The 15,028-nt window shown below is 34.7% G+C and overlaps 1 protein-coding gene across 1 annotated transcript; it reads right to left on the reverse strand.

Annotated features, from left to right (window-relative positions):
- Positions 1-501: 501 nt before the first annotated feature.
- On the reverse strand, positions 502-14,629 carry LOC135769158 (transmembrane protease serine 9-like). Its single transcript, XM_073814116.1, has 13 exons — positions 14,450-14,629; positions 11,331-11,351; positions 11,017-11,185; positions 7,745-8,019; positions 7,510-7,649; positions 7,170-7,423; positions 6,644-6,647; positions 5,877-5,931; positions 5,017-5,037; positions 4,662-4,827; positions 1,074-1,342; positions 849-985; positions 502-762 (listed from the first exon to the last, which is right to left on the reverse strand). The coding sequence occupies exons 1-13, from the start codon at positions 14,502-14,504 to the stop codon at positions 502-504; spliced, it is 1,827 nt and encodes a 608-aa protein (XP_073670217.1). The 5' UTR covers positions 14,505-14,629.
- Positions 14,630-15,028: the final 399 nt, after the last annotated feature.

Here is a 15,028-nt window from a genome sequence, read left to right on the forward strand (position 1 = left end):
TGGGCCAAAGCAATTGAGAAAAACTGTAAGCACAGCTTTATACTTTTTTATTTATTTCAGTGTGCAATTTGGTTGCTTATTGTTAGTTAAATGCTTTCTCATTTATAAATCTCTTTGGATCAAAATAATTAACACATAAAAGTAAATGTTAATACATGACTGGTGTGCATTTGCAGTGGATCTTGTGTTGTGTGGGCTATAGAGCTCTTAATGGTTTAAATGAAATTCACAGTCAGTCAAAATAACCACCACAAGTTAAATCACAGAAATAAAATGTTAATAAAGAGACTGTGTTTGTGATAAAAAAAATGTAGATAAATTGTTGTGTTAATGTTAAACTTCATAAACTCACATTTGTCTATAATTATGTTTTAAAGTGCCTCAGTATTGGTATGTAACAAAGATGAATAAACGACCAGATTAAAACGTCACTTGTAAAACCTTCACATTTATAGGAGTGCAAATTCTCCTCCCTTATCTGTATTCTCTTCTTGTACAATTTTACAAAAAGAGATAAAGTGAGAAGATGAATAATGTGTGAGGAAGATAGTGGTGAAGGTTAGATGAACCACCAGTTGCAGAAATTTGGACAAATCCAGGCTGATCGCTGCTTATGTAATTGTTGATCCAAGACTGGTATTGAGACACTCTGGTGTACACACCAGGAAAGCCGGCTGCAGCGCAGCTTTTCCCGAAACTCACAATTCCAGACTGAATCCATAGGGAGTCGTTCTTATAGACCATTGGACCTCCAGAATCTCCCTGCATAATAAACCACTTAACATTTAACATCTCTGCCACTACACAGTGAACAACTATGAGCAAATGTCCTACAGTAGATGTCTTACCTGACACGAATCTTTGCCCCCCGAGGTAAAACCAGCACACAGCATGTTGCTTGTAATTATACCATAAGCCTTATTACAATCAGTGTTGTTCACAATCGGTATCTGTACCTCCTGCAGTGTGTTTGGAAGCGAAGAATCTGTGATATACATTTTTTTTTCAAAATGTCATAATTTCAAACACTACAACACAAGAATCTTGGTGTTTTTTAAGCAAAGGTTGCTCACCTCCTGCATGGAGTTTTCCCCATCCTGTGATCCAGGTCTTAGCACCTGCATCAAGTGTGCTTCCACTAGCAGCCAGACAGACGGGCCGTATGTAATTGGTGAAAGTCACAGAAGATGAGAGCTTTACGAGAGCTATGTCGTTGTTTTCAGTATTTGAGTTGTAGCTGGAATGGGTGATGACTTGACTTACTGTCTTAGTTATTGCATCTGGGTTTGAGCCTGTTAAGGTCTGACGTCCCAAAGAGACGGCAATACTAGATGCACCATAGCTGAGGATAAACAAAGTCAGATAAACAAAGTTAGGTTATTTTTATCAATGTACAGCAATATGTGTTGCACACACAGGAGTTGTTCGCCCAATGCTAAAAATTCTGTCAGTATTGCATGCGATTTTCTTTCTACCGGGGAACCATGAGCGAGGCTAGCCCCTTTTTAGGGGTGCTTCAGCACCCCTAAAAATGAGCTCAGCACCCCTAAAACTTGGGGCAAGAAATTTAATTATTCTAAAATGTTCGTTCTTCTTTGACCAGGTTAAATAATGTCCAAAACATACTCCGTATTTTGTGGTTTAAAATGAATAATAAGGTAGAAAATGAAAACCTCCCCGCTTAGCAAATGGTGTCATCCTCTTCTTTTACTTCTCTGTACCTGCATCGCTTAGCCCGAGCGCGAAACACACGCAGAGTGAGAATCAGTTAAAAATGTTGTGATGCAACTTTTTTGTTCAAATCTTACAAAATGTTTACGTTCTGTTTATAATGAGCGAGTACATCACGAATCAATCTTTCAAGCCGTGTTTTTGTCTTATACTGAATCACCATGGTAAACGTATAATAAGTGTTTATTTTCGGATTATTTTAGTCCGGCGGGTACCCGCGCGCTGCGGAGTAGTACAGTACCTGGGTGACTCGTCCATAGACTTAAACGGAGAGAAGTAGCGCCGGTTACCATGTTCTTCCGCAAGACGCATGCAGTGCGTCTCAGTGGGTAGTTGCATGCATAGATATGTATATAAAGGCTAGATGGCTCAAGGCGGAGTCAGCTGTGTCGTCACTTGGCGGCCATCTTAGGTCAGTGCTGCCATAGTGCTGCTCCCTGCTGCTGTGGACGGAAGGTGAGTGACATACGCCAACTAAAATGCTCGTAACTTGCTGAATTCTTGACGGATTTACAAACGGTTTGTTTTTTTACAAACGTTATTAACGTGGCTATAATTCTGGATGCTTTAACATGTTTCATGAATTTTTTATTTATTTTTAGTATACATATTCAGTGTCATAGGTACATCTTTGACGTTTATAACAAACCAATCCGTTTGAAAATCGGTAAAAAATTAAGCAAGTTATGGTCATTTAAAAGTACCTGCATCATTAAAACTCAATGCTACGAGTGAGCGAGCGCCCTGTCCTAAGATGGCCGCCAAAATGCGGACGTTCCACTCAATTGGCCATAAGCGCGGACGAGCCATCTAGCCTTTATATACATATCTATGGTTGCATGCGTGTGTCTCCGTTGTTAAAGTTTATTGTATGATTTATAGTTAATTTGAGACTTATTTTAACAATCGGGAGTCATGTAAACATGACATCACGTGCGTCTTTTCTGGTCAGTCGTCATGAAAACATGGCGTTTGGAACAGAGTGAAAACAAACTACATATCACTGTATACCACCAGTACCGGTAAGTTATGTGTGAAATCACTAACTGTCTGACTATCAAACTAGACAATAAATATTTTTTTAGTTTGTCACATATAGACTAATATGAAGGGGATAACGTTTTTAACCCTTAGTGCAGGAGTCACAAGTGTTTTGTTTTAGACATATAGTAAAGGTAATGGTTCAATTAAAGGACTGTTAAAAGAAAAGCTGCAAATTAACAAACTATTAATAAACCTACCATATGTTGTAGGCATAAAAGATTTGTCATTTTGACAAAGGCTTAAAACGATACACTGTATATTCACATAAAACCATACCCACACTGCTGGTGTAGCCCACCTTTTGTCCTGAGACTTTAATATGGCAAAAATGTGCTAGCTCACCATTAATTAGAAATAAAAAGGTTGGCAAAAAAAATGCATTTGAAAACTCATCAGATTGATGCTTTAAAATATATTATTTTAAAAAAATTCTAAGGGGGAGCATGCTCCCGGACCCTAGAGGGGTAATTTTCTTCTCATCTTTTTCACCCCTGACCCATTTTCATGCCTGAAAGGTCTCCAAAAAAATCTTTATTTTGGAGTTAGTTGAACCAATGTTAAAATGATAGTTATTTTACAATAGACATATTATTGGTTTCTGTAGGAAAAAAGAGCGGGTGGTGGCAGCGGAGCTCATTGGGTGCTCAGCACCCCTAAAGCTCTAACCCTAGAATCGCCTCTGCGGGGAACAAAAAGAAATCACACTGTGTGTTCAGGACACAATGGGGCAGGATTTCATGCTTCAAAATGCATGCAAGTTTCATGAAGAGGTTTATTTGTGCCCTACACTGTCAACAGATTTGGATAAACCAAAAAATACATAAATTGGTAACGCCTAAAAATAAGAAGTTTTTTTACTTAATTTTTTTTTTTTTTATTTAAGTGAAACATTTAGGTTGAAAATGTTAAATTTTTTGGGGTGTTACTAATAAAAGTAATTTCTAATGTTTATTTAAAATAAGAACATTTAAGTTCATAAAACTTTTTTTAAGTGTTATCAATTGAAGTAAGTCTTAGATTTCACTTTTTACAGTGATATAGGTTTTTAGTAAGACATTAACAATTAAATTTAATATCTTTTTTACAAATGTATTGTCTGACGTCAAACGTAGCACATTAGTCATATGATCACTGTTATGATAATTTTGTAACCCCTTTTAAAATTAAAAGCTTTTAATAATTGCTTATTGTATTTGCATGGAAAGCAATATTTCGTAGCACTTTACAGTAAGGTTGTATTTGTTAACATTAGTCGATGCATTATATTACGTACGATAACAATGAGTGATTTATAGTTTTCAGCATTTATTAACCTTTGTTAAAGGAACAGTATGTAAGAAATTTATATCAATTAATCATAAAATGGCCCTGATATGTCACTAGACATTAAGAAATCATTTTCATTTCAAATACTTATATCACTGACTGGTCTGGCCAGGATATTGTCATTTAAAAAGTGCAGTTGCAGCCCTCAACTGATGTTTATGTTGTCATTTTGTGTATTGGCCACCAGTTGTGTGATTGCAGTACCAGTGTTAGCCACAAGTTTTGTGATTGCAATACCAGTTTTGGCCACAATCCTACATACTGTTCCTTTAAGGTTCACTGATTCGAATACTGTTTGTTTTTATGCATTATCTTATGTTAACCTTTACCATTTTTTAGTTTAAAAAATGTAGTAAATGCAAAAAAAATATGAACTTAAAATAATAAATGCTAAATATTGTTTATTGTTCCTTTATGTTAGTAAATACTTTTTGTTAACAACTAAATAATGTTAACAAAATCAGCCGTAAAACATTACCCAAACGCAATGTTGAGGTCAAGAAACAAAGACAAAATTCTTTGTCTTGGGTGAACTATTTCATTTTTGGAGCATTTCATACCTCTGGAAGCAGTGAGCTGCCGATAAGACCCAGTCTTTATTAATGAGACTACCACCACAGAAATGACTTCCACCGATTAACTGAATGCTGGCCTGCCAAGGCCAAGACCCTGTGGTCACACTCTGCCCTCCAACAATCTTGGTGTTGAAGGGAGCTTGGCCACACACTGATAAAAGAAAAGATGATACAATTCGACAGATTTACTTTCTTAGTACACATTAACCATTTTGTTTCACTCTTAAATACAATACAAAAGTAAAATGAAAACTTATTTCACATGAGTTTAAACCTACAGTGTATGTGAAACATTCAATGTGATATTTTTTGTGATCATTTGAAATAGTAGGCTACATACCATTTAACTGACAGAGACAGCCTGTTTAAAGAAAGAAAAACAACAAATAGTTTCAGTTGTTGTGTTATCAAACTGATCAAAGTGATCTTAAATTTAAAGTAACATTTCAGTGTTTATAGTCATCTTTAGTTTTGGTTTGATTTATTTGTAGTTTCTGTTGAACAAAGCATTTGCATGCATTAACAAAGCAGATAAACTGGTTAGTGTAGCCTGCAATCTTTGTTTTTAGGCATTGTTAAGAACATAATTTGCTTTTGGATCATATAGGATTACATGGTTAGAGAGACCCAAGTGATATCCAAAATAAGTTTAATGCTCTGATTTTCTTCGATTAAAAACATCATCTATAGTTAATCTGTCATGCTTTAGAGCTACGGATGAGTTTCATTTCATTTGAGCACTTCTATTTCTTTTAATATACAAATAAATAATTAATATAAAATAGTTTGAGCCAGTCAGACAGCAATTTAATAATCAAGATAAGAAATTTACTACTACACTAGTTATTATTAGTAGTAATTTGTTATTATTAGTAATTATTTTGACTATTCTTCACTTTGTTTTTGTTTTGTTTTTATAATTACATTAACAATTGTTTTAGATTTTTTAAACCTTCAAATAAAAATTATAGCAAACGTAAGGGTGTTGGCAACATTTGGTAGATATTGCATTAGCTATGAACTAACAGTGCTTACACATAAAATATAGTTAATCTTAGTTCTTTGTAATTTCATAACATTTTTCCAACAAAATTTGTAACTGTTAACATGCAAAAATGTTAATGAACAATGAACTAACATAAACAATTGCATTGCCATTAACTAACATGAATAAAGATTAATAAATTGTGCAAAACTCACCTGCCATGTTAAGAAGTATTATCCCAGCAACATACAAAATTAGGCGTATAATCATCTTTTTGTTTTTTTAAACGAATGTTTTTTTCTTCGTAATAATTTTTGATGACACAGTTCAAGAACTGCTGTCTCAATGGGATTTCTTGTGCCCTCACAACTAAAGTTTCCTTCTGACACACCTAGTAGGGTATTCTTTCCTTAGTCTCCTTAAAACACGCCTGTTCACCTTTACCAACACATACCTGTAATACTTGTGAAACATTTGTTACTTATCTGACAGACACTCATTGTTATTCGTTAATACTTCTACATAAAAAACTAAGGGCAGTTTCACTGCCTACGCTACGTAACATGTTTATATGCCAGTAAGCCTGGAAAGCAAATGGTATCTAAAAGAACAAAAAGGGATTTATTTGGTGTTTTGTAGCACATTATCAGATGACGTTATGATGCACTGAAAACTGGTTTCTTGCAAAAATGCAAGAGTTTAGTTTAGTCACAGTAACACGTCAGGTGGCACATGGAACTACATCTTAGGCCGTAAGATTCAAGAATAATGGACATTTGTAGAGAAATATGTAATGTTTTATTATAACATTACTGTATGTTTTAACTTCTTCAAACCAAATATTTAAAAAGATTTTGTGCCAACCCCTATTTTTAATAGATTTGTGTCCACGACAATGAACACTATACGTGTGACCAGATAAGACCAGAGAGCAGTTAGTGTTCTATGTAGGGGCTTGACACTTTAGGTATGGGCTCGACACAGTCCTAAAACAGAAATGATCATTGTGCTTAAGTAGTAATACAGAAAAAAAACGTCACAGAATGTAATCAGTATAAGCACAGCTTTATACATTTGTTTATTTCAGTGTGCAATTTGGTTGCTTATTGATGTTTAAATGCTTTCTCATTTATAAATATCTTTGGATCAAAGTTATTAAGAAATAAACGTAAATGTTAATACATGACTGTTTGTGTTGTGTTGGCTATAGAGCTCTTAATGGTTTAAATGAAATTCACAGTCAGTCAAAATAACCACCATAAGTTAAATCACAGAAATAAAATATTAATAAAGAGATTGTGTTTGTGATTAAAAAAAACTATATAGATGAATTGTTGTGTTAATATTAAACTTAAATAAACTCACATTTGCTTATATTATGTTTTAAAGTGCCTCAGTGTTAGTATTTAAACAGAGATAAATAAACAACAAGATTAAAACCTTCACTTATTTATAGGAGTGCACAAACTCTCCTCCGTCATCTGTGTTCTCTTCTTGTACAATTTTACAAAAAGAGATACAGTAAGATGAAGAATGTGTGAGGAAGATAGTGGTGAAGGTTAGATGAACCACCAGTTGCAGCAAATTGGACAAATCCAGGCTGACTGCTGCTTATGTAATTGTTGATCCAAGACTGGTATTGAGACACTCTGGTGTACACACCAGGATAGTCGGCTTGAGCGCAACTTCTCCCGAAACTCACAATTCCAGACTGAATCCACAGGGAGTCGTTCTTATAGACCATTGGACCTCCAGAGTCTCCCTGCATAATAAGTCACTTAAAATTTTACATCTCTGCCACTACACAGTGAACAACTATGAGCAAATGTCCTACAGTAGATGTCTTACCTGGCATGAATCTTTGCCCCCCGAGGTAACACCAGCACACAGCATGTTGCTTGTAATAATACCACTATAAGCCTTATTACAATCAGTGTTGCTCACAATCGGTATCTGTACCTCCTGCAGTTTGTTTGGAAGCGAAGAATCTGTGACATAAATAGTTTACAAATGTCATAACTTTTCTCACCAAGCACTGCAACACTAGATTCTTATATGTGTTTTTTAAACAAAGGTTGCTCACCTCCTGCATGGAGTGTTCCCCATCCAGTGATCCAGGTCATAGCACCTGCATCAATTGTGCTACCACTAGCAGCCAGACAGACAGGCCGTATGTAATTGGTGAAAGTCACAGAAGACGAGAGCTTTAGGAGAGCTATGTCGTTGCTTTCGGTATTTGCATTGTAGCTGGAATGGGTGATGACTTGACTTACTGTTTTAGTTACTGCATTTGGGTTTGAGCCTGATAAGGTCTGACATCCCAAAGTGACGGATATATAACTTGCACTGGAGCTGATGCTAAACAAAGTCGGATAAACAAAGATTGATTATTTTTATCAGTGTACAGGAATATGTACACATGAGTTGTTCCCCCAATGCTGAAATTTCTGTTAGTATTGACTCATCAACTTTACGTTGTACTTTATCCATTTGATTTACACAGAAAGAAATTACAATGAGTTTTGAGGACACAATGAGGCAGGACTTCAAGCTTCAAAATGGATGCAAGTTTTATAATTTTTTACACATTGTGTGTATCAGGCCATTTAAGGCGTTATTTCATGTTAAAATAAATGAAAGGGACAACACAAGTTGTGTTAAAACAGTAGTGGAATTACAGTAACGGAATTACTTTGTAAAGCGTTGCTCCCATCACTGTTTTTAACACAACTTTATTTATTTTAACATGAAATAACGCCTTAAATGGCCTGACACACACAATGTGTAAAAAATGAACACATCATTTTTTGCAGTGTGGTTTATTTTTGCCCTACACTGTAAAAAGTAAAAGTTAGATCAACAAAAAATACTTTACTTGGTAACGCCAATATTTAAATATTTTAGGTATGAGAGTTTATAAAAAGTGTTACCAAATGAAGTAAGTTGTTTAAGTACAGCAGCTTTCACTTTTTACAGTGTTTTGAGTAAGGCATTACCACTTAAATTGTATGGTTTTACAAAGTTATTTTATTTCATGAAACATAGCATATTGGTCGGACACCGTTATGATGATTTTGTATCCCATTTTCAAATTTAAAATTTCAATAATTGATTCTTTTATTTGCTTGGAAAACAATATTTGGTAAAACTTTTGATTTTAAAAATTATTAGTAAGTGCAAAAAAGTAACATGAACTAAAAAGAATAAATGCTAAATATTGTTTATTGTTAGGGGCAAGTCGTCACATGCTTATTATAGAAAACGTTTTCGTGCGTTTACATGCAAATCAATAAAATGACTATGCAGACAACTGCGTTTACATTCTCGCAGGCAGTGAAGTCACCGTATAGTATAATAGTAGTTCAAAAAGCCAACGGCATATCTGTCTCAAGCTATACTGTTGTATCTCTTCTCATGTCTGCAGAACCTTTAAATGTCTTACCCTGCTTCGTTTCACACTGCTTGCATTTGGCACCGCAATGCGGGGGTTTCAAAACCTTTTTTTAGGTGATTAAATTCAGGGATAATCCTGGTTCTAAATTACAAGTGTGAAACGATCCTTAATTTAGGATTAAAAGCAGGGTTTAGAACAAAAATAACCCAGGATTAATTTAATATTTCCAGTTCTGGTTTGAATTTAAAAATTAGAATCAATAATCACAATTATGTAGTGTTTTTCTTTTTGGATAATCCAGTGTGACAATTTACCCGCCAATGGGGCAAATTGTCACAAGTGAATATTCTCTATTCAACGGTCTATAACTCGTAATGAAATAAGATATGAAAATGTAATAAATACAACATGTATGCCCGTGCCTATGGGCTCTATCTTACACCCGGCGCAATGCAGCGCAATGCGCGACGCAAGTGTCTTTTGCTAGTTTCCACCCTGTGCAATTATCTTTTTCACATTTAGTGTCACGTTGTTTAAATAGCAAATGCATTTGTGCCCCCTTTTGCACCCATGGGCGTTCTGGTCTGAAAATGAGGTGTGTTCAGGCGCATTGTTGGCACGTTGCTATTTTGAGGCAACTAAAATAGACTACGCCATTGACCAACAAAAACCTGGTCTAAAGTCTAAAGTCAATGGCGCAATATGTTTTTTTGTTATTTAAAGTGCGCATTAGTAATATGTGCCTATAAACGGGACGACAACGCGGGTTTGCTTATCACAAGGTACATGAATGCGCAGCAGCACAAATACGCTTTTAAATGTGAAAGATTAAAGATTGAATGTAAAAGATTATTATTGAGTCTCTTGGACATAAATGAGGACCGATTATGAAACGTTAGAAGGCACAAAGAGCTGCTTCACCTGCAGCCTGCTAAGTAAATGAATACTTTGCTTTAAACAAATGCATCTGTTTTTAAATGTTTTTTTTTTAAATGCTACCTCACGGATTTATTGTATAAGATGACTCTGTACCTGTGGATATGGTTAGATGAGAAACATTTTTAAGTAATGCTTAAAAAAAACTGACGCTGTCCGAGTCCTGAAACGTGCAGAGAGCAGTTTGTAAATTCTTTATCTCCTGTTTGTTACAAATAAAGGATTTTTACAGTACAAACCTTTTCTTACATACTTGTAAATTATTTTTTGGTGATATTGGATAGCCATACATTTAAAGCAATTAAAAGCCTGCTTTTTTACTTCCATGACTAAAAGAAAACGGGTTTTAAAGGTTTTAATAAAAAAATAACAATTTCAATACAAGTGAAAAACAACACAAATATTTAACATAAATCTTAAACTGGGGATCTTCTTCCTCCGCTTAGTTTTTCAGTTTACAAAGTCCATCATCTAAACAGGGATTAGACATAGCGCCAGCGCAACTGTCTTTTTAAGGGGATTAGAGCTGAGACTGTCATTGGTTTTTTGCACGTTACGCCCAAAATACTCCCATTACTCATTAAAAATAGGACCAACCCTTTTCGACCGTGCACTTGGCGCACAAACCATTTTTCCCGTCGTTAAATTAGCAAAAGTGGATTTGGACACGCCCATTTAGACGTTGCACTGTGCGCTTTAAACAATGCACTTGGATCATTAAAATAGGGCCCTAAGACTTCCGTCTTTCATTTGGAGATGTATGATGCTCAGTAAATGTTAGACAGTTGTGTGAATAGTGTGACAAGTTACCCCGCTCTCTCCTACTTTATGTTAGTTGATGCTTTTTGTTAACAACAACAGTAATGAAACAAACCTTATAGTAAAAAGTTACCCAATATTTAATTTTTGTCCTGTTTGTTTTTGCAGATGCAAGATGCTTGTTTGAACCGCAATATGGAGGTCAGAAAACAAAGACAGAATTCTCAGTCTTGGGTGAACTATTTCCTTTTTAAAGCATTTTATACCTCTGGAAGCAGTGAGCTGCAGATAAGACCCAGTCTTTATTAATGAGACTACCACCACAGAAATGACGGTCACTGCTGGTAACCCGAATACTGGCCTGCCAAGGCCAAGACCCTGTGGTCGCTTCCACCCCTCCAACAATCTTGTTGTTCAAAGGAGCTTGGCCACACACTGATAAAATAAAACACATTCCTGGTTAATCATCTTGTTTCACTCAATACAAAAGTAAAATGAATGTTCATAGATTCAAATGGCTTCAAGTGTATGTGAAACATTCCCTTTGTGATGTTTTGTGATGATTTGAAATAGTACGTACCATCTAACTGACAGAGATAACCTGTTTAAGGAGACAAAAACATCAGATAATTACAGTTGTTATGTTATCAAACTGATAAAAGTAATTTAAAGCTACATTTTAGTATTTACAGGGCTCTTTGGTTTAGGTTTAATTTGATTTATTGAGAGTTTCTGTTGAACAAAGCTTTTGCATTCAAAGCAGATAAACTGGTTCGTGTAGCCTGCTATCTTTGTTTTTAGGCATTGTTAAGAACAAAGTGTGTTTTTGGATCATAGCTAAGATATAATACTGGGGTGGATATGTTGGCTGCGTTTACACTTGGCATTAACATGAAACCTGTACTGTATCTGTAAGCTTAACCGTATCTTAAAATAAATCGATATACAAAAGCATTTTAACACTGCTGATTGTATGTAACTTATTCAGGCATATGTTTAACAAGTTTCCACTATTTATGGAGTGATTTAATATTTAATGGCAGAATTGAATGGATCGTTATAATGTTTGAGTTTCTATGGCGACATATCAACGTGAATGTTGCGCTTCTTTCTGGTCAGTCAGCAGTTTCATTTAACACATTTTAAGTTACTTGAAAACACGTACAAACCATAATAACATTAACCAAATGTCTTTTTAGTCTTATTAAGGCAGACTAAAAAGTCAGGATGGTCATCCATGTTTCACACGGATTTTGTTGTTGATGAAAAGCATGCGGGTGAAAGTCAAGTTCAGGTAATGTTACATCGGCTGAAACGTGCATCCCCGGTGTGGACTTTGCAGATAAACAAAGATAAAGCCTTTAAAGGAACAGTATGTAAGAAATGTATATCAATTAATCATAAAATGGCCCTGATATGTCACTAAACATTAAGAAATCATTTTCATTTCAAATATTTATATCACTGACAACAGTGGTCTGGCCAGGATATTGTCATTTAAAAAGTGGAGTTGCAGCCCTCAACTGATGTTTATGTTGTCATTTTGTGTATTGGCCACCAGTGTGATTGCAGTGCCAGTTTTGGCCACAATCCTACATACTGTTCCTTTAACCTCTTCAACCCTGAGGACCCTGTCCCGGGTCCAGAATTTCGTATTTTGACTTAATATAAAATATTCTTTTAATCTTTGATGCTCCGTCATGGACCCCAGTAACACATATGAGATACTGTTTGAAAGCTTAGAGTCTCTACTTTCTGCAGATATGCATCACTTTGACACATCTTTTACTGTAAGAAAGTTATTTACACTTAATTTACACTATCACCCCCCCAATATTTTATTATATCATTTAATATTTACATATTTCATATTTTTCAAAAATGACAAACATGGGCAAGTCTTATATCAAATGAAAGCTCTCACTCTCAGGAATAAGGCTACAGCGTTATTTTTGTTCTAATATCAACACATATCCAACAATCGCTGAATGAATAATAAGGTAAAAAATTGTCTTTTGTAAACATATGTGAAACTTGAGTGTGGACTGCCTCAGATAGCACATATAGCCACAAATGATACACCATCTTTTATTTTAGGTCCTACTCTAAACAATGAGTCCATTCACAGCATTTTCTTTGGTTGTGTGCATATATAATCCCTTGCTATTTATTATATGTGCAAAACAAAAAATTAATATTTATATGAAAAATGTATTTTCACACCCTTTAGTAAAATGAGAATAACTTTTGAATGCGACATGCTAAAGAGTTCATTCTTTTTTTGGGTGTTTACAGTCTGCTGCTGGTAACAACCAGAACTGTCTGCAGTCTGCTAGAGCACACAGAACCAGAGTTATACACTATCAAAAACAGTGTTTACAACATAAAAAAGAAAATTTGGTGTTTCATCATATGAAGAACAACATAAATAACATAATTTGTCACAAACAGCAGCTTTTTATGTAACTTCAAAGGGTTTTCTTTAAAATGATATAAAGAAATTGCATTTATTCCACTGTATGTGGTTATGGGAGCACTTCAAATGTTCTTAGGCAGAAATTGTATACAAAAAGGGTATTATTCCTCCCTTCAGTTGGAGTAAAATAACTTTTGCATACATTATGATAGAGAAAAAATTCCTTTTTCCTCTGTAAGCTGACAATTGCTGGAATCAAACAAAACTGTCTGCAGGGACCTGCGATACCCAGGGCCAGAGTTATACACTTTCAAATAAAAACTTTAGAAAAAAACATCAAAAAGCGCCTATTTATTTTTGTGTTTATTAGAGGTCTGATATCACATACAACCATGTTGAGCACTTTTAACAGTGTTTTATGTAATTTCAAAGGGTTACCTGTAAAATGATACCAAACTTTTGTATGTAAACCTCTGCATGTGGGTATGGGATGCTTTTGAAATTGGGTAGGCCAAATCCAGGCGAAAATCCCCAAAATAGCTTCAGGGTGTAAGAAGTTAAAGCTAAAAAAAAATAACGCTTAAAATGAGAACATTGCGGTTTTGGGGTTTGCTAGTTATTCTATGCTGTTGGCTTTTCAGTAACACTGTACAATACGGGATTGCGGTTAACGCGCCAACCCTAAATCATGAAAAGACAGCTGTAGCGATCTGTGATTGACAGATGCTCTGATTTTCTTAGGTTAAAAACAGCATCTATGGTTAATCTGTTATAATTTAGAGCTACAGATGAGTATAATTTCATTATTACACTTCTACCTATATTTTAATATACAAATGAATAATAAATATAAAATAGTTTAAGCCATCAGTGATAGCAATTTAATAATCAATGTAATATCTTTGTACTGAATTAGTTGTAATTATTTTAATAATTTATTCTTGACTATTCTAAGCAGTTCGTTTTTGTTTTTATAATTGCATTAACAATTGTTTTAGATTTATCTGTTATTTAACCATTCAAATAAAAATTATAGCAGACATAAGGTTGTTGGCAACATTTGGTTGCGTTAACATTAGTTAGTGCATAAGCTAACAGGAACTAAGAATGAACAGTACTAACACAACAACTAGTTAATCTTAGTTCATGGTCATTTCATAACATTTTCCCAACAAAATTTGTAACTGTTAACATGTAAATGTTAATGAATGATGAACTAACATGAACAATTGCATTGCCATAAACTAACATAAAAAAAGATTAATAAATTGTGCAAAACTCACCTGATATGTTAAGGAGTAATATCCCAGCAACACACAAAATTTGCAGAAAAATCATCCTTTCGTTGCCTTTCTAATGTTTTTTTCTTCTTAATAATTTTTGATGACACAGTGCAAGAATTGCTGTCTCATTTGGGATTTCTTGTGCCCTCACAACCAAAGTTTACATCTGACACACCTAGTTTTCCTTAGCCTGCTCTCAATATCTTTAAAACACGCCTGTTTACCTTACTAAGACATACCTGTAATACGTGTGAAACCTTTCTTGTTACTGACAGACACTCATTGTTATACGTCTACATAAAAAAACAAAGGGCAGTGTTACTGCCTACGTAACATGTTTATATGCCAGTAAGCCTGGAAAGCAAATGGTATAAAAGAACTGATAAAAGGGATTTCTTTTATTGCTTAAAGGTAACACTGGTGTTTTAGATCACATTATCAAATGACGTTATTATGCAATGGAAACTGGTTTCTTGCAAAAATGCTGCCAGTTAAGTCACAGTAACAAGTCAGGTGGCACATGGATGGCACTACATCTTAGGCCTTAAGATTCAAGACTTTTACTGTCATCTGTACTTT

The sequence above is a fragment of the Paramisgurnus dabryanus genome, chromosome 3 (genome assembly GCF_030506205.2).
Source record: "Paramisgurnus dabryanus chromosome 3, PD_genome_1.1, whole genome shotgun sequence".
Classification (NCBI taxonomy): domain Eukaryota; kingdom Metazoa; phylum Chordata; class Actinopteri; order Cypriniformes; family Cobitidae; genus Paramisgurnus; species Paramisgurnus dabryanus.

Bases quoted from the DNA above. Each gene is read 5' to 3' on its own strand.
- LOC135769158 (XM_073814116.1), bottom strand. From the start codon at position 14,504: ATGATTTTTCTGCAAATTTTGTGTGTTGCTGGGATATTACTCCTTAAC. The intron at 7,424-7,509 runs GTAAGACATCTA...CTTATTATGCAG, and splicing joins GGGGCAAAGATTCATGCCAG to GGAGACTCTGGAGGTCCAAT. The intron at 4,828-5,016 runs GTATGTAGCCTA...TTCTTTTATCAG, and splicing joins CTGTCTCTGTCAGTTAAATG to TGTGTGGCCAAGCTCCCTTC.